Consider the following 19,993-nt stretch of genomic DNA (forward strand, 5'->3'; position numbering starts at 1 on the left):
AGCGCTATATGTCTAATTGAAACAGAGAAAAAGGGATTTCGCCAACTTACCCCAACCGCCAACTGGCTCCGGGCTCCCCTACATATATGAAAATTTTCTTATTCTGGGCCAATTATCGCATTCAAGTTATTCGTTCAAGTTTGTATACTTGCAGACTAGGCCAAAGAAAAATCCACTTTGGCCGAGTATAAATAGATGATTCCAGGCCATTGTCAAGCAAGATGCCAAGAGGATATAGGGCGAGACTTTCTGAATAAATAAATTTCATTTGCGATTCTAAGAATATAACTTGGAAAGTTGAAAGGGCTATGGCTGATACGATTGGTTCAAACATATAGAAAGGTAAAGAATCACAGCGTCCTCGAAAACACTCATTGTCATATTGCTCTGCCATAGAGTGAGACTATCCGACCTTCATTTTACCTCACTTTGGTTTCGTTATTACGATTTGTATGAACTGGTTTGTAGTGGCCATCTTAATACATCAATAGATTGAAGCAATAAAAAACGAAAAAGGAGACATAACCGAAGTTAGGTAGAGTACACTTAGGCTATTAATTCGAATATTTATTTTTTTGCATGGTTGCATTTAAATTAGCTATTCCAGTATGACTTATGGATTATTCCGCGCGAAGTGATCAGGCACGTGTAATCTACCTTCACGCATTAAAACCAATTTTGAAGGAATTATTCATCTAGGGCCAATATAGCAAAATCCCACTTTTTGTGCCAATTGAACCACCCCATGGGACATGGGAAGGCCTACCGTTTTGACAAATTGGTTAAACCTTTGATTTTCTTTTGATTATATCTTCGGTTCCATTTACTCTAAAATCCAACCGAAACTTACTTTTTGAAGGAAATTTTTCAAGAAGTTCCATTCTATTCTATTCTATTCTAACCCTTATTCTATTCTAACCCAGCCAGTATTGAAAAGCATCCTGGAAAACCCTACAGTTATTCTATAGTGTTTTTCTTGTCAATATTTATTGAAGCATATTTTCATATGTCGCAAATATTAAAACGGCCAGGTCTACTGTGCAGAGTTGGGTTTAAAGATGATTCAAAATTAAACGGCAATTGAATTATTCAAATAATGAATAATTTGATTAACGAATTTCGAATCTTAAAGGAGGAAGAAACGAGGACAACCGTACCAACCGTTTCCGTTTGAAGGTGATATGATAAGTCGTTGGGAGTGACTTTGCTAAGAAGGTTATTGCCACTCTTTTGGCCTTTTGGGATGGGACAGTGCTATTTATACCTTGCCCTGGCTAATAAGCCTTGGATAAAGCGCCTTTACTCGCTCATTGCACTTTTATCTTTAAATTCTCGACAAACATATGATTAGGTTTATGATTAGGGTTCAACTGTCAAAATTCACTTTGCAGGACAATTCCAGAGGAACCACTAATCGCCCAACACTATTGTTGACAGAAAACAAAAGATAAAAGTCTTCTCTTTCGTTGATTGCTATGCATCGTGCTTGGGTAATAACGGTTTCTTCAGAGCTTCCCGTGAAAGTGAATTCCGACATCTGGCCTTTGAGCCTCAACCAGATATTTATCGAGAATTGAGCTATTAAATTATTATTTTCATTTTATTAATAAAACAAGAAAACACACTTCCTTTGGCATTCCAAGTTCACCGTCCTGATGCTATACACTATGAGAAATGTCATCAAAATGCATGATGTTATCCATGCTATATTTTTCCTGACTTTACATTTCACACAATCACTAATACATCTCGTCACAGATGGTGCGTTAAGGTTTCAACTGGTAGACATACTCCGAAGGAAATTTTTCAAGGAGTCTAGAATGAATAAATATTTGTTTTTAGCGGCAGTACTGCCAACTATGCGTTTTTTCCAGTTAAAATATTAAAGTTCATTTTTCTAGCAATACATATATTTTAATTTTAAAATTTTTAATTCAATCGTGTTCCTCAGACATTTCTACATAAAAACACTTATAATCTCTAAATAATTTGAGCTTATCCTGAGATACGTTTTTGTTTTGCCTCTAGCGGATTAGGGTCGGTTTTATGACCATTTGAAGATTTTCTCAATACTTGAATTGAGTGAAAATTGAATTTTTTTTTTGGTAAAATGCGGTTTGAGCGAATCCAATATTGTTGTTATTGCATTGGGTTGCATGCACTCGACTCAACGATGAGTCTAAAACTGCTGGCGGGCGTTCTTCCGCTGTAAAACCGATTTTGGGAACTCTCATATCGATTGCTCATCCGATGCGATATCTTGAACCCGTTAGTAATTGCAAATTTCGAAAGGCTTGTCGAGCTCAATTCTCAAACCCGATTTATGTCCTTGTACTTCGATTACATGGCACAAAATATCTATCCTTCTTCATAATATCCATGGTTCTGATTCAACTGTATTCTTCGACACATTCATGAAAGACGAGATTCCTGGAATCCAGGATCACATACATTCGCAAGTGATCCCAAGCATCTTTCATAGTAAATTTCGAGAAGTCGACTGCAACAAGATGTTTTACATCGACGGGTCAAGCCTCGATTGCTTCACTGGCTTCGGTATTCAATGAAAACCTCACCGCCTCATTCAAACTCAATGATCCTGCTTCAGTTTAGATCGCAGAACTTACTGCAATTCAGTATACCCTTGGGATTATTGATAGCCCACCGATCATTACTTTATTGTCTCGGGTAGCCTCAGCTCAATAGAAGCTCTCCGTTCAATGAAACCTAAAAATCACATTCCATATTTTCTGGGAAAAATATGTGAGCGCCTGCACACTTTGTCTGTAAGATCGTACTAGATTACCTTAGTTTGGGTTCCCTCACATTGCTCCATTCCAGGTAATGAAGAAGCGGATTCTTTAGATAAGGCGGGCGCTTTAGAAGGTGACATCTACGAGAGACCAATCTGCTTCAATGAATTTTTCAATATCTCTCGTCAGAGGACGCTAGAAAGTTGGCAGATATCTTGGAGCAATGAAGAGTTAGGACGGTGGCTACATTCTATCATCCCGAATGTATCAACGAAACCTTGGTTCAGAGGAATGGATGTGGGTCAAGATTTCATTCATGTGATGTTCGGGCTCATGTCCAATCACTACACACTTGATGCTCATATCCGACATATTGGGCTCGCGAATAGCGGTATCTGTGCTTGTGGTGACGGTTATCACGATATCGAACATATTGTCTGGGCATGCGCCGAGTACTGTTCTGCCAATCTCAACTATTCGATTACCTTCTGACCCGAGGAAGATCTCCCAATGTCCCGGATCGAGATGTACTGGCAAGCTGCGATCTCCTCTATATGTCCCTCGCATACACCTTCCTAAAAACCATCAATATTCAGATTTAACTGCCCCTATTATTTTTCTTGTCATTCTCAGAAGTGCTCTCTTCCGCCTGCACCATACATCAGATGGTTTGATGCGACTCCAAGACGATTCAAAACATCTCTGTCATATGACCCAACAAACACGAGACCTACAGTACAACATCACACGCTCAACGCCGAGCGTTGCTAACCCGTATCTGAGCGGTACTACGAAATCGTCTGGAGGAACCCCTGCCGGCTCAAGGAAGACCGCTCGTCGTTCCAATATATGATGCATCCTCATGAAGACCATTCGAGTCTGTAATCAGTATAGTTGGTTCCCGCTGCTGGAAACTGAAAGTTAATATCTCCCCCCCCCCCGCCTCCTCTGTCAGCATTGTCCATCTTCTCTCTCCTGTCTCTGATACACAGAGACAGCCCCTCTCCTCACCTCCCCCTTAAATATCTTTCCAAAACTTATGTGCCCCCTGTCTTTTCTAGTTTTAGTTGATCAATATATTATCTCGTTAAGAAATTACCAACAGTACCACTACTTAAAATAGCCCTAATTAATCCCCCCTAATCTAAATAAAATTGAATCACTCCTTCTAGTTGTTCCTAGTCTTAATATGTTTGTAAAATGTTGCGCTTAGTTAGCAATTACTCCAATAATCTCCCTTCTAAAAATCCTAAGTACATTACTATACAAAAAACACACAAAATGACACCCCTCCCCCTAATCCTTCAAATATTACATTATCCCCTCTTGTATATGTATAAGTTAGCCGTAAAATTTCTTCAGTTTCATTAATTAAAAACAAAATAATATTTAAATCTGTAACCCCCTAGTTTTAAGAAATTCTAAATGAAAAACAAAGAAAAAAAATGGCCACTTTAAGCTAACGCAAACATGCCTTATCAAATTAACTAATTAAATGAAAAAATAAAACGACAATTCTATCATATGTTTTCGGCAGTCGGCTGCCCAGAGAAACAAACATGATAACACTTCTGAGAGTTGCATAGATCGTATCATTTATCAAGGTGAATCCAGATTTGCGTAACTCTTTATCCCATCCTACTAGCAGAAACTCCTTCCCGTGGAAAACGTTGAGATGCAAAGGTATACATGGTCTCCATAACAACGTTTGTTACGCTGTTCCTTCCCGATGACGGTAAGGACGCAGCCGGTGCCATTATTGGCATTTCAAAGTATAGAACTCTCAAGTCGTGCACATTGAGAATGGATAGGTCCCGGTAAATCGGTAATATTTACCAGAAACTGAAAATTGAACCTTCAACAAACAATTTGGGTATAAGTACATTTAGATTTGGCTGAAAAGTGTGTTTAAAATCCGGGTCAAAATGGCTCGCTAACGTCTTATTTGGAACTTTTTTTGTGCAGCTCTTCAGGAAGTTTTGAATTCTATTGATAGTCGTTGCTCTACACGAAAGAGAAAAAGTTGGGAAATTCCTAGACGCAAAACATAAAATGCTAATCACATTTTGGGTAATATTGACCCCAGAATCTAAAGAAGGTTAAGAGAAATTAAAATTAAAATAGGTCTGTAGCGTCATTAAATAAATTTGGAATACATTGCGTGATCATATTACTTTTTCCCCTGGATGTGAAATGAGCTCGGTTTTACAGTATTACGAGCAGAATCGGGCGGAGATTTGTTCTGAGATGATTGTTCATTCTCTTACCGTTCCAAAAGCTTACTTACTGTCAATCATGACACTCCCAACACCACAGCAATGTCTTTTGAAATATTTGCACACTCGAAACAAATCAATGATAAATCAACCACTTCATTGAACAGTTAAGTTGAATATTCATATATTTGTACTGCCAACCAATGCATCAGGATTATGAGAATTAGGCTTGCGAAAATTTAACTATTTAGGATGTAAAAGACTCAATTTCGATAGTGTCGCAAGATTGTTAGCGCGTACGATTCAAACATTCCAAGAACATCGCGAAATTGCTTTAATTTATCAACGTCATTGTTCCTCAAGCGTCATAATGCAAATTGCGAATTAATTCACATCACATTGCCCAAATCAATTTTCTGTAGAAATACTGCATAGTACGTACTTTGCAATATGTAGTCTATATCCACTTGATTAAAATAAATAATTGAACAAATTTCGATTTTATAAATTTAATAAACGCACATAACAAACAGTGGATTCATGATACAAACTAATCGATTAGTAAGGAGGGTCACGTGCTCTCTGAATCACCAGCGTTTAACATAATGAATCAATTAAATTGAATCATATTGTCAGAGTTGATGTTTAGTACCGATCTGATTAACACGCTTAATTATTGCTTTCAGCGCGCAACAGAGTAAATGGCAAAGCTGATAAAATTCATTTAAAACCTAATTACTATTATCCCATTCAACAGAACCAGTTTTTGAACAAGAGCACAAATAGACCTATGTTAATAGTGATCGAATTACATCAACACACATCAAGCAGATCGGATTTTATCGCTTTATTCACTGCCAACCGAATGGATAAATATTTCATAAACGCTACCCGCGTTGTGTGTATTTATTATAGCTTGAAATTAAATTGCATAATGCATGTGTTGGGGGAGGTTCACTACCAGAAAAAGGTGCATTTTGATGGAATCCTTTATCGTCCACATCACGCCACAACAACGATTTGTACACCGTACTCATACACACATTGCAATTCATAAAAAATGAGACATAAATGTCATCCATGCATTAAGAACGAGCGAATGACATAATTTTTCTACACTTTATAGGTCGCGAAAATAGAGCACCACCGAGGTCCGGTGACGGGACTGCTCGTTGCCATGCCCAGCGAAGTTTTGGTTTCGTCCAGTCACGATGCTTCGGTGTGTCTGTGGTCGCTCGACGATTTCACTCTCCTCAACTGCATCCAGCTGGCCCATCCGGTGCTCAGGATTCAAATTTCCTGTGATTCGGTATGTCAGTCACACCTTAATTGGTTTTCGACCTCGACCATTGTTATCGCTTCAATTTCTAATCAGTTCCTTACAGATTTTTCTTCTAGCGTATTGCGATGACAATGGAATCTACCTACGGGCACTCGCTACCGGAACCGATTTACACGCCCTGAAAGGACATAAATCGAAGGTAAGTGAAATGGAAATATCGATGGGCAAATTTAATTATCATCATTCTATCGATTATCAAGTTCTTCGTCATTTCCATATAAAATTTAATTTGTTGAGAATCATTCGCCTGGCATAACATATATTGTAATGTATTGTGTTGTGGTGAAGTTGCTAAACAAAAGAATATTGAAATTTTTCTTTGGCGCAGTATGGTAATAAAGAAAATTTCTTAAGTGTCCTCATACAATTCGCTTGTATACTTCAAAACAGAAAGAGGGAGACAAGCGAATTTTTTAATGATATCCAACTATTAGTATAGCCATATAGAAAATAGTTTCATATTTTTAATATTTCATATTTCATAATTTGTCTCAATGTGTTTCTAGCAAGCCCAAAGATGCTACCCAAAACAAAAATTAGGGGATGGAGCTGGAGTAAAAAATATCTTCTTTTCTTGTTCTTTTTAATAACTTATTTTCGATATATTTTTTCAACTTGCTTCGGGTGTAAGTGGTACAAATGGCACAGACAATTATTCTGTAGGATATATAGAGGAAAAATGTAGAATAAAGATACGCCGACGCTGATCACAACACCCTGGGTTTCTGTTCAATTATTGATCAGCACTACCTCCGTCTTGATCCAGCTGCGACTTGACATCAGCCATCCAGGTTTCCACAATGCCTATTGTCTCTGCCGTCTCCACTTTCTCGAGGGTCTCCCCTGTTATCATCATGACAACGTCATCTACAAAACCGACTATCTCGACTCCCCTGGGCAGTTGCAGTGTTAACACTCCTTTGCAGGGCCGTCGAGAGGGGGGGGGGGCGGGGTGTGTCCCCCCGGGCCCGGAGTTTTGAAGGGGCCCGGATTTTTAACAGAAACCAAAATTTTGACAAATACTTTTTCGACAAAAATTTATTTGAGAATACAATTAAAAATTCAATATCTTGTGTATGAGCCCAAGTAGCACGCTTTGTTACTGTATAGTATTTGTAACTCTCTTGGTAACAGCTATGTTATGGAAAAAGCGCACTTTGTTTGTATGTTGTGCAACATGTTCCTAATTGCAGCAAAATAATGAAAACAATAGCTGTGCCATTTGTCGAGCACTGGGTAGTTGGACAGTTCTGTTTTAGGGTGGAATGGCAAACAAAGAGGCATTTGCAACTTGTTAGACTGTTCGTGCAAGTTAGCAAAGTTTCTGATTAGTTTTACAACTGTTATTGATGTTTGCATACTTAACACTATTGTCCAGCTCTATAGTTACATAGTTGCACAATCAGTTTAAAAACCCGTGGAAATTCTTTTCAAATATATCCAACAATAAAAAATATTGTGTAGCAGTTGTGCAACATTTAAAACTTTCAACAAGTTGCAATTGCTACTTGGGAGGTAACTAGAATAGCGAAAATTCTACTAACATTTTAATAGTTTTGTTTTGAATTTTATATGTCATGGAGCATGAAGAGAAGATCTCTCAGTTCACAATCCTTCAGCTGCCAATGATTCTAAGATGCATACGTTCAACTAAATTGCTAAATTGTGTTTGATTGATTTCAAAGAGAAAATTGAACTCTGCTTCCAAACTAAATCAACTAGTTAGCAAGATTAGCTAACTAACGTAGCAAGTTAAATCCGCATACAAAATCTTTTCGTTTTGGTGGAAAGAGCGTGAGATTTTGAACGTCGCTTCCTGAACGTAACGATTTTATTTTTATTTTTGAACTATTTTTTAGAAATCAGTTACAAAATTCTTGTAAAATATTTTAAGGTGTGCTAATACACCAACACAAATAAAAGAACAATCCATGTTTTTATAGGATTATGAATGTTTTCGAAACCAGCATAGCGTAAAATCCAACCAAAACCCTTATTTGAAATTTGATCCATGTTTCTCGTTTTTGTTCCATTTTTTATTCCTACATGGATTTGTATTGTATTTGTATTTCTACAATTGTAAGATTCTGCCTTTTTTATCTTTTTGCATACTTTTATTTTATCCATTTTTTACGTTTCTTACTTTAGCTTTTTTTCTATTGCTAACATTATCGCTTACTTTAATTTATAGTTTTTTCTCTGTTATTTAATATTATTCGCATTTTTTGAGAAAATTCTGCTTTCTTAATTTTTTTCTTATTGTTTCATATTTAAATACCTTGCTTTTTATTTGTTTCTTTTGTCATTCCATCTAATTTTTAGAATTTGTCTATTTGCTACATTTATTCTTGTCATAGCGTTTTTCTATTTCCTTTTTTTTCATATTTTTGCATTTCCAAAAGCAATTTTACTTATTCAAATTCATTCCAATTTGTCTTATTGTTTATTTTTTTACCTTTCTCCTATTTTTTCCTCATTTTCTAGTTTTTAGCTTTCCGTTTATCGTAGTTTTATTTTTTCCCATTGTTCATTCAATATAATTTTATTTATTTTTTATACGTTTTTTCTTAAGATTTAATTCGTTATTGTTATTTCTTCATGTTTTCCATTTAACCTTTTTTGAAAGTACTTTTTCAGTTGCCCATTTTCCTATACGTTAACATTGATTTCTTTTTTATTTTCCTAAAAAACATTTGATTTATCTTTTCTTAGCACTATGCGCACTTTTTCTTAATTTTACATTTAGTTCGTTGTTTGAATTTATTTCAAATTTCATTTCTAGTGCTTTTTCTATTCTTTAAATAGTATCCCTTTTATTCATTTTTTTCGTGTTAATATCTTCATTTTTGTGTTTCTATAGTATACCATGTTGGCTTTTTCCTATTATTTTTTGTTTTCCATTTGACTCTTTGCTCCGTTTTTGTTCAATATTTCCAATTTTCTTTACTTTTTCGTCTTTTCATCATTTAAATTTTCCAGCTTTTCAAAATTTTCTGGTTCGTTAATTTTTTTTTAATTTCTTTATGGTTATTTTTTTCTTGTCTTTTATATATACTCCTCTAGTTTTATGCATTCTTAACGTTTTATTTTTTTTTTCTATTGCTTTAAATATGTCTTGTTTTTAATGTTAAATAAATTTTATTCTTTTTAGTAGTTTGTTCTCATTTTCATTGATTCTAAAAAAAATTCCTACTTCTCTATCGATTTGTCATTATTTTCACCATTTGTTCAATAACGTTCGACTTTTTTAATCTTCGCAATATGTTTTTCTAGTTTCCTGTTTTTCTTTATCAATTTTTTATCGGTTTTGTTTTGGTTTTTCTCGATTAAACCTTTTTTGACAATTGACATTAATTTGTTTATTTGGTTGATTTTGTTATTTTTAGCTCTTTTGTACATTCTTTTAATATTTAGTTTCCTATTGTTTTTTTATCTTTTGCCGTTGATCGCCCTTTGGATATTTTTAATTTTTGAAATTACTACATTTTTAATCTTGCCATTTCCTTACTTTTATAAATACTATTAACAAAAATGGCGCTTTTCAAAGTCAAAACTGTCGAAGAGTTATGAAAAACTCCCAAAGTTTAAAAAAACTCTACGTTTTTTCCTTCATTGGCACTACAAAGAACTAGAGCAAAAAATGGTACATTAATATAAAATTTCAGTGTACTATACATAATATCAGTGAACTCCAATGGATTTCAAACATTGACTTTTTTGTACTCAGGCAATACACAGTGGTGGGGGCCCGTATGTTGGACCCCCCGGGCCCGTATTTTCTCTCTGCGGCCTTGCTCCTTTGTAAATTATATTCCAGGGCGTTCGGCCGAGTATGGAGCTCTGATATATTCCCGCATGACCCTAATCGACGGCTTCATGTTCGTCTCGTAGACCAGAACTCGGTTCTGAAAGCAATTTTTCAAAACCTTACACAGATAGTCCGGGACCCGCATTCTATGCAGTGCTACTGTGATAACCATCCAGCGGGCACTGTTGAACGCATCGATCGTCACCACGGTACAGTAGCGAATAGGGTAACAGGGGGATTTTTTGAAAAAATACATTTTGGCGACATAATCTGGATCATTTAACGGGTTAAGATGTACGGATCCATCGTCTATTTTCGAAATCTAGTTTTCCAAATTGTCAAATAAACATATATGCTCAGGTAATGTTACAAATTTTGAAGGACCACACAATTTTATTTTGGACCGTAAACAAACCATATTTTGGACCATCGTTTTCCCTTTGAGCCAATGTTGAAAACATATTTTGGACAGATCTTACTCAGAGTTGCTAATTTTCAATAGGTTTGTTTGAACTTGAAGGAGAAAAAAATTTCAAAGCATACCCTACTAAGTTCAAGTCGCAGTTGTTGGTTGCATTATTCGTTCAAACAGCCGAACTGCTCAATCATTTTTCATTCATTTTCCATTTCATTGACCCTGTGAATATCTCTCTACTGGGGTACTAAATAGGTCTTTCAAGCAAAACTACTCTGAACATACTTCTTACTGCTTGAAAACGCAAAATATGTCAACATTTAACCTAAACTGACCTCTACAGAGAAGATGACAGCTTTGGTTGGTGAATGAAAAAGCATCACTTTGAAATGAAGACGTACGGTTTTATCATGAAAATCCCGCCAACTTTAAAGTGTATGATTGAGGGAGGCTGTAAATTTGAATCACAGTTGTGGTGGATTGAGCTGAATGTTGGCATTTGAAAATAAAAATTTGCATCACTGGATCTTACAACACATTTTGGACACTAAATGTTCACATATTTAACATATTTTTATGATAAATTCGTACATGATTGATTAAAAAGTGCTTTTCTGGGAATTAAAAGTGAACTCTTTAAATCACAGAGTAGGTATGCGATGTGATGCCAGTGCTAGTTGGGAGCATAGCGAAAATATGTTTCCCTTTGGAAATAACTAATATATTTTGGACATATCAAAAATAACAATTTCAACACATCTGATTCTTTTATACCAGTTTGAGAACATTTTCTCATATTTTTAACAGCTTAGTAATCATATTTACATTTTTAAAATGTATGCACTTTAGAAGTAATAACACTTTATTGTTGGTTATAACCTTATCACCTCCTAGTGTTTTTGGACCAGTAAAACTGAAATGTGAAGACACGCTTAAAATTTTTTAATTTACTGCTTCCTAACATACCATTTTACTCAGAATAGAACGGGAGATGCTTTCTAGTGTGATAATTTCAGTGTCACATTAGTAATATTTCAATTTGTTGTGAACTTTGAATGGTAAAATGCGCGAATTATCGCCAAGTGGTCCAAAATATGGTTGTGGTTCAAAATACCCTCGTTACCCTACCCCTTCTCGTTTGCTTCAATGCTTTATCCGCGCTCGCGATGACTGTGCGGGTGGCATCCACTGTCGAGATCTCTTTCCGAAATCCACTGTGATAGTCCGTTCTCACTTTCAGCGTAGTTCGTTAGCCTGTTGCGAATGATCCTTTCCAGAAGTTTACCAAGAGTATCCATTAGCCATATTAGCCACGATACTGGATCTCCTGATAGCTTTCCTGGTTTTGACAGGAACACCAGCTTCTGGATCTTCCATCTATCCGGGAAGTAATCTTCGTCCAAGCATTTATGTAGACCTATCGTGAACCTGTCCGAAAACGCCAGAATCGCGGTCTTCAGTGCCACGTTAGGGACGCCGTCCGGACAAGGAGCTTTCTCCGCTTTCAGCCCTTGTACCACTATAAGAAGTTCATCGTTAGAGATCGATTGTCACTAGCATTTCCACTGTCTGCATCGATGTACGGTGTAGGTGGCCATGCGGTTGGGTCGTGCTTCGTGAAAAAAACCCTTCAAGATTATCTTCATTTTGTCAACGCACATTTCGACTGGCGTCGTTAGACTCTTGATCCTTACCAACACGACATGGTAAGCAACGCCCCAGGAGTTAGTGTCTACTTCTCTGCATAAGCTTGTAGCAGGTTGGCTTGCTTAGCACTATCTCGCGTTTAAAAGCAGTCCTAGCCTCGCCAAATGTTACCTTAAACTCTTCTCTGACTGCCTTAGATCTTGCTCTCAGAACGCGTCTTTTAGGCAGGCAGCACGGAGGATGCTGAACCTTTTCTATTTCTTCTTTTCATCCTGTTTTCTGCTTTTTTCCTGCTCTCTTTTGCGGTTTCTGCGGTTCGCCATTGACTCTGCATTTGTCGTCTGTTTCGCTGTCTTTCACCGACCTTCTTAGGTTTCTTCGGTTCCTCCTTCTATCCTAGCGTTTCCTTTACTCTTTTCACAGAACGGGAATACCGATCACCCTTCGGCGTCTCACAGGCTTCTGCTTTCGCTTCCTCCATGGTCTTAGGTATCTTTTCGGCGTTTTCAGCTCCCTCCAGTAACGCCATCTGTTAGCATTCGGTTGCTACTACGGCGGATTTAATGCTAATCCCTAGATCCCTGATCTGTCTGTGCACGTTGCCCTTGTTTTTGACGAATTCCTAGAGCTCTTCGTTTTTTTGCCTCAGCTTTGTCACTTTAGGCATCCAAACTACTGGTCTTCTTGTGCGATGCTTGATTTCGGTGTGTGCACCGGAAACCCCAGCTTTTCTTGTCGCCCTATTAGTTTGTCGCCACTCGTGCTCGGTATGGCCTCCTTGGGCTGCTCTCGCTGCTTCTGCTGTTGCAACTGCATTTGCTGTTGCACTAGGTTGTTTTGCTGAGTCGACGACCTCGCTAGCCCACCTTTGGCGAACGGGTTCACCACACTTGCTCCGTTACATTTTTTACTTGTGTTGTGTGTGACCACCAAAATCGCACATCGGAGATGATCGAACTGATTTTCTCAAACTTAGTCTCAATTAAAAAACACAGCTTGCTATTGAATTTAACTCTGATCCGATATCCGGTTCCGGCGTTACTGGTTGAAAAATGCGGTCATACGTTGAATCACCATATAAACTGGTACTACCATGATATCTAGATGATGTAAAACTTATTAAAATGAGTGTTATACCATGTTCACACTACATAATACTAATAATTAGCAACAAGAAAAATGTTATCAAGATAGTGTTAAAACACGTTTTTACTCGTGGTGTGAACATAGTATTAAAGTACATAGATTTTTAGACTCGTAGTTTTGATCACATTGGCCACCTAGGCCGGTCTTGATTCCCCGGAGAACTTGCCAATGTTCAATTTAATGTTAATTTGACACCAATTCCTTAGAAAATTCTTGACCGATTTCCACCGCCTTACTAATTAGAAATTATTGATGCAATGCTTCAATTGGCTACTATTGAATTTCATCCCGATCTGACTTACGGTTCCGGTTGATTGGTTAATGCGGTCATATAGGAATTTCCCATAAACCTGTACCAACATAATACTAACATTTTGTCTCTCATATAGTAAGGTTTTGCCATTGCTCAGAAAAATGGTCCACCTAATCCAAGCTATTTTTTGTCGACTTGAAAAGGTCTGAATTTTATCAAGAGTGTATGGCATGGGTTACTCCCCCACATATTTTCTCCACTAAGGAGAAAATTGTTTTAACCCTTTATAAGGCAGTAGCAATTATATTGCCACCTTTTCGTTTTGTTTATAACGCAGGAATATGAAGTGAGAAGTGTTCCAATCTTATGAAATCTACTTGTTAGAAGTCTGGTAGCTCTTCTTATTACTTTTTATTGAGATACAGTGAAAAGTGTCAGATTGGTGAAGAGTTTTTTTTAAAAAAAATGCAACAATTTCCTTTTGGACAATAAAATTAGCTCGATTTTGAAAAAAATTCTCTAGACCCTATAAGTTGGTGATGCAAATTTGTAAAATCAATTTTTTTTATCTGAAAATTTGATTTAGGAGTGGTAAAAATTGCAAAGAAAAAATTAAAATGAATAAATGAACGTCTGTAATCTGTGGTCTCATTTTTCAACTCAATTTCAATTCAGGGGTTATTTACTGTTAATCAGGTAATAACCAGTAACCCACCTTAATTTCTTTGTGAAATTCTAATCCAGCTCGATTTGTCTTGATATTTGCACCAATCTCGTTGGAAATACATCAAACATTACGGAGATTGACGTTTTCTAACGGGCGGTAGCAAGTATATTTTCAAAACAGTTGTTATTACGAAATAAATGTAAATATATTCAAAACTAAGTGAAAGAACCGTGTTTCTATTAATATAACATTTATTAATAGCCCCAAACTCTGGGCTTTATAAAGATTTAAACCACCTCACAGTGGGACGAGCCCGGAGCTATCAGAGACATTTTCGTGAGATTTTAGGTAATTTGAATGTAAAATGATTTTTTGACAGCTTTTTGAAGGGCATAACTCAAGTGTTTTTTGCATTATTTGACCATAGGAACTACACACGGTTATTTTCGTTTTTCAAAGAAACGGTTGGATTTATGCATTGCATTTCTTCACCAAAATTATCCGTGTGATAAAATTACATCGTAAAATCGCCAAAAACAAGTCACTAGTTGGTTTAGTTAGTGTTTAGATAACTGTTTGTCATGAATTTTTATTGAATTCAAACTTTTAATGCGATTACAACAACGACGCCCGTGAATGCCTGCGATCACACTATACTCATTCGAAAGCTTTTAATATTCTATTTAAAATGAGTCTATGCTAGTTTTGTGAAAACTTGCGATAAGCAGTCAAAATTTAAAAAATGTTTGGATGGAGACTAGAGTGCCCAGAAAAATGATGAATTTTTGAAAACTCAATCGGCCCACCCATGAGTCGATTCCTAGTCCCACCAGGAGTACTTGCTCCAAATTTGAAGCAAATCGGACAAGTCTAGCTACCGGACTGACGTGTCTGAAGTTTGTATGGGATTTTTCGACAATTTACATGAAGAAAACCCCCTAACTCGCATTGTCGCCGCTAGGTGGCACCGTATGCATAGTATTGTCGTTATAAGTGAAAATAAGAAAGATCATTTAATTGTGTACCACTTTGTTGAAGACTGCTAGTCAATCCGGCTTTGTTAAAATAAGTTATTAAACTTTTAACGAAGTGATATCTGAGTCAGTTTTGCATAGGGCCTATCAGTGCATGGTTGTGTATCGGTACTCGATTCCCGCCAACTATACATTTTGTGAGATAATGGTTAGATTTGGCTGAATAGTATATTCAGAAGAATTGTAGTACATAATACGAGTTATATTTTGGTTAGAAAATTTTAGTTCCACCTGTGACCGCATAGAGGGCGCCTGCACTAACTTTTCATAGAAGTGAGATAGCATATCGAGATGTTCGGAAGAATTATTTAAAAATGCTTGTTCTACAACTTTGTAGAAGACACCTAATCTCTATCTCTTTCCGGTGAAAAGTTAGTGTTGGCGCCCTCTATGCGATAAAATGAGGAACTAAAATTTTCTAACCAAAGCATGACTCGTATTACTTACTATAAATCTTCTGAACATACTATTGACTTAAACCTAACCATTATCTCACAAAAATATTTAGTTCGTGTGGATCAAGTACTGATACACAACCATGCACTGCTAGGCCCCATGCAAAACTGACTCAGACATCACTTCGTTAAAAGTTTAATAACTTCTTTTAACAAAGCCGGATTCACTAGCAGCCTTAGACAAAGTGGTAGGCAATTGAATGATCTTTCTTATTTTCACTTACAGTGATAATACTATGCATACAGTGCCACCTAGCGGCGAAAGTGCGAGTTAGTGGGTTTTCTCCATGTAAATTGTCGAAAAATCCCATACAAACTTCAGACACGTTGGTCCGGTAGCTAGACTTGTCCGATTTGCTTCAAATTTTGAGCAAGTACTCCTGGTGGGACTAGGAATCGACTCAGGGGTGGGCCGATAGGGGTCATTTTTTCCTGTCACTCTAATGGAGACGCATGGTTATTACTGATATTGATTTTGAATAACCACTTTATAGCTAGAATAATGACACGAATACATGCACAACTCTCCAATAGCATTGAGAGCATGATCTCCAAGGGTTTTACTAGTTATCAAGAGTAAGAAGCCGACTGGGAAGTACGGTTTTTTAAGTGGTAAAACTATTTAGAATGTTTAAAAATCAGTAAATATTTTCAACCATCTGAAATATATCATTAGATGTTTCTGTAACTATATCTTGCTAAGTTACGCAATAACTGCCAAATTTAGTGAACACAGTTGAGTTCTAGTCAATTGGTGAAACTATTTTGATCCGAATTTTCATAGCACTGATCTAGCTGCGATATTATTCAAACAAAATAAGATAATTTTTAAATAAATCGTACACGCGGCATTTGGATTTATCTTTATTTAATATTTAATATGAAATAAGCAATCTAAAAGATAGAGGTTTTGTGCCTACGGGAGAAAGAGCTTTTGAAAATCCACTCCCGCGGGTTTTTCCCTCTCAATAATAATAAACAATAAACAATCTAAGTAACTTAAAAAACACCTGCGAAAAAAAAATCGTTAACCATCTTATTGATTAGGGAATGGAATTAAACATTCCACTAAGACGCACAAAATGTTTGTTTTGAAAATGAAAGAAAATGTAGTGTTCATATCAAATACCCACTAATGAACTAAACGTTCCAAAATTAGTCGAACACATCTTATTTGATCCGCAAAAACAAAATAGTAATTTCTGAAGCCCCACAATGAGATGTCAATCAATTCGTTTCAACATGGAAAATAAATTCCAAAATTACTATTGAAAAAATCATTACAAAAGACAAAATACTTACTTTTGAGCCACTCTAATAAGTAGTAAAGTTAATTTCTATTTTTATAACCAAAATAGAAATTCAGCGCACAAAAATTTCTTAAAAAAATATTTTGAACCTTCACAACGAAATATTTATTTTTGAGCCACCCTAATGTATAATGAAATTTTTTTACAAGTGTTAATATCAAAAACGATTTAGCACGTTAAAATTAATATACACAAATTTTAAGAGCGATTTCAAAAAAAAAAATATTTTTGAGGCATCCTAATGAATAGTAAATGTTTATTTTTAAAATGTTTTAATATCAAAAACGAATTTAGCGTACCAAAATTACATAAGACCGTCCTATTTGAACCGATACGGCAAAGTTTTGACTTTGGTCCACCTTTTGTTCTAAGTCGTGCCACTGTGGCACCTTTGCGCGTCAAGAGCACAAAACCCATAACTAAATTTTTGATGGAATTTGCGTTTCGACTTCATCTCATCCGACACTGACTTAACTGTTATTTGTTTATATGCTGTTGTTTTCTCCCCCTTTCAAATTAAATTCCTTAATATTTTCTTCCGAGGAAACGACGAGCAGACACTTCAAATCTCAAATTTCCGACTACGGGTAACGTTCCAATTTATTCATATTACTAATTAGTGCAGACTCAGCTCACCTACACGTACAAAAAAGCTTGGATTTGGTGTACCAGAAATATAAATTACAATGACTCATAGGTTAGCATAAATTATTCGGTTGTCAAAGCAAAAGTTCTCAGTCGACTATTTTGGAAACGACAAATTTTCATTGAATTGCATTAGAATATATTACATTATTATTAACTACTAATATTCTTTGCACAACCGTTGTTTCCATCATAATGGATCCTTACGGCTTCAAAGCACATCTACCAATCTAAATATAATTGAAAATTCCCAACCAACCCTGTCCAATTTCCGCTTCACGAAAAAGGTAGACGTTGCTTCGGTTTCAATCGGTGAATATTTTTACATTTTGTGCTCAAGTGATGAAGTTGAAGGCATATTGTTTGACACTTTCCACCTTGTTCAATGGTAGCTTGCAGGTTTTTTTCGCCTCCCTTTTCAATAACACTCTGAATAAAAACTTCAGGTTATCACTTATCACCATGCGGAACAGAAAGGTTCATTAATGCTTCGTTCACGTAGAGGAACTGGTGGTACGCCCGACATTGTGGGTAAACCCGAAACTGTGGGTAAGCCCTACACTCCCCGATTTTTCCCAGAAATCAAATTTTAAAACATGCAATAATGACAGTATGTCAAGTGTACGATTATTTTGAGTATCAAACTTTTGTACATTATAATTTATCATTTCAATACCGTTCTGTAGTTTTTCTATGCAAAAATATCGGCAAACGACTCGGTGACGAAGTTTTTTGTAGAACGTCTCTGGAAAAAACATGATTTGCGGTGCTACCTGCTATTCAAAAATTATTCAACCGATTTCTTATAAACTTTGCATCCACATTCTATGTAAAAATACCCAACTCCTACGTTGAGTTTTTGAGATAATTTTTCAATTCGGCCTCATTAAAAGGTGGACTTTTCAAAAAAAAAAAATATTTAAAATGAGTAAATAATTGAATTGAATTAATTGAAAATTTATCTCAAAAACTCAACGTAGGGGTTTGCTTTTTTTTACATAGAATGTGTATGCAAACTTTGAAAGAAACTGCTCAATTAAGATTTGAATGGTAGGGAACACCGCAAATCGTATTTTTTGCTGAGCCGTTCTACAAAAAGCTTTTTTACCGTTTCGTTTGTCGATATTTTTGCATTTAAAAAGTACAGAATGTTATTGAAATGATACACCATAATGTATGAAAGCTTTCATCAATTCGCTTCAAGCAAAGTTCTAAAAAAACGCAAAAAAGGTTTTTTTCGCATTGAAACGCTTACCCCCCTTAATAATGCAAATACACTAAAACTCTTTTTATTATAGAGGTTTTACCATTAGAGTCATTCGCCTCTTTTTCGGGTTAGATAAATCACGTTAGAAAATTGGATTGGGAATCGAACGCAGGTGAGCTGCGTACAAAGTAATCGATTTACCAACTACGCTATGCCCGCCCTTACTGAAGCTGTTTTTTTTGCATTTATTTTAAAGTATTGTCTAAACCCGACAAAAAAAAAATAAAAGTCAAATTCAGAAATCCAGCGTGATTCATAGGTTATATTAAAATGAAATGAAAAAGTATAATCTAACATTGGATGGTAAAATTATATTCAAAAAAAAATATCGACCGTCGGATTATTGAACAAGTAAGTTCCGAAAAATCATAACACGAACCGGATAGCTTATTCACTTCTAAGTGAATCAGTCCTTGTAACAGCGAATACATTCTGCTTGCAGAACTGCTCTTACTCCGCAGAATTACTTTACTAGTGACAATAAAGCTCGAAAGAATTAACTGAAACAATCATACCACAATTTATTTATTCATAGCACCACGCATTCGAATGCTCTTCCTGTTGCCACGCGATAAAACTTCAGAAAGCATAAATTTGCATTCCACATACTCATATACACATAAATACTAGGGTGGGGCAATGTTATATGGAAAAACGTAATCATAGCCACATAATCCGAGCACAGCACTTTTTTGGTACCTTTTGGGGTCCCAAACAACTGTGCAAAATTTGGGGTCGATTGGTGTTGACCCGGCGTAGCGCATTGCGTTTGAAATTTGTATGGACATTAGTATGGGAAAACCTACATTTTTGCATTTTTAATTCTACAGACTACAATTCTTCCTATAGTATGTCAACAAATAGATAGAAGTATAGTACAGGATATGCTGAACAACTTTGCCGAAGGATGTATGGTGTTAGAATGTCTCTAAGCCAAGTTATAGCTGTTCAAAGTTCGATACATCGAATTAAATGCCAAAAATCATTTTTATTGCCAACACTGCTGGTGTACCAATGGTATTTCATATAGCAATC

General features: G+C 36.1%; 1 protein-coding gene across 3 annotated transcripts in view; it reads left to right on the forward strand.

Moving 5' to 3' along the window:
* Nucleotides 1-19,993, forward strand: part of LOC131693028 (protein qui-1) — a 292,261-nt gene that overhangs the window by 239,353 nt on the left and 32,915 nt on the right. For all 3 annotated transcript variants that reach the window (XM_058980495.1, XM_058980496.1, XM_058980497.1), the window contains 2 exons: nt 6,096-6,278; nt 6,355-6,450. In XM_058980495.1, the coding sequence (XP_058836478.1) occupies nt 6,096-6,278; nt 6,355-6,450 (279 nt within the window). The remainder of the gene's footprint in view (nt 1-6,095; nt 6,279-6,354; nt 6,451-19,993) is intronic.

The sequence above is a fragment of the Topomyia yanbarensis genome, chromosome 3 (genome assembly GCF_030247195.1).
Source record: "Topomyia yanbarensis strain Yona2022 chromosome 3, ASM3024719v1, whole genome shotgun sequence".
NCBI classification, from domain to species: domain Eukaryota; kingdom Metazoa; phylum Arthropoda; class Insecta; order Diptera; family Culicidae; genus Topomyia; species Topomyia yanbarensis.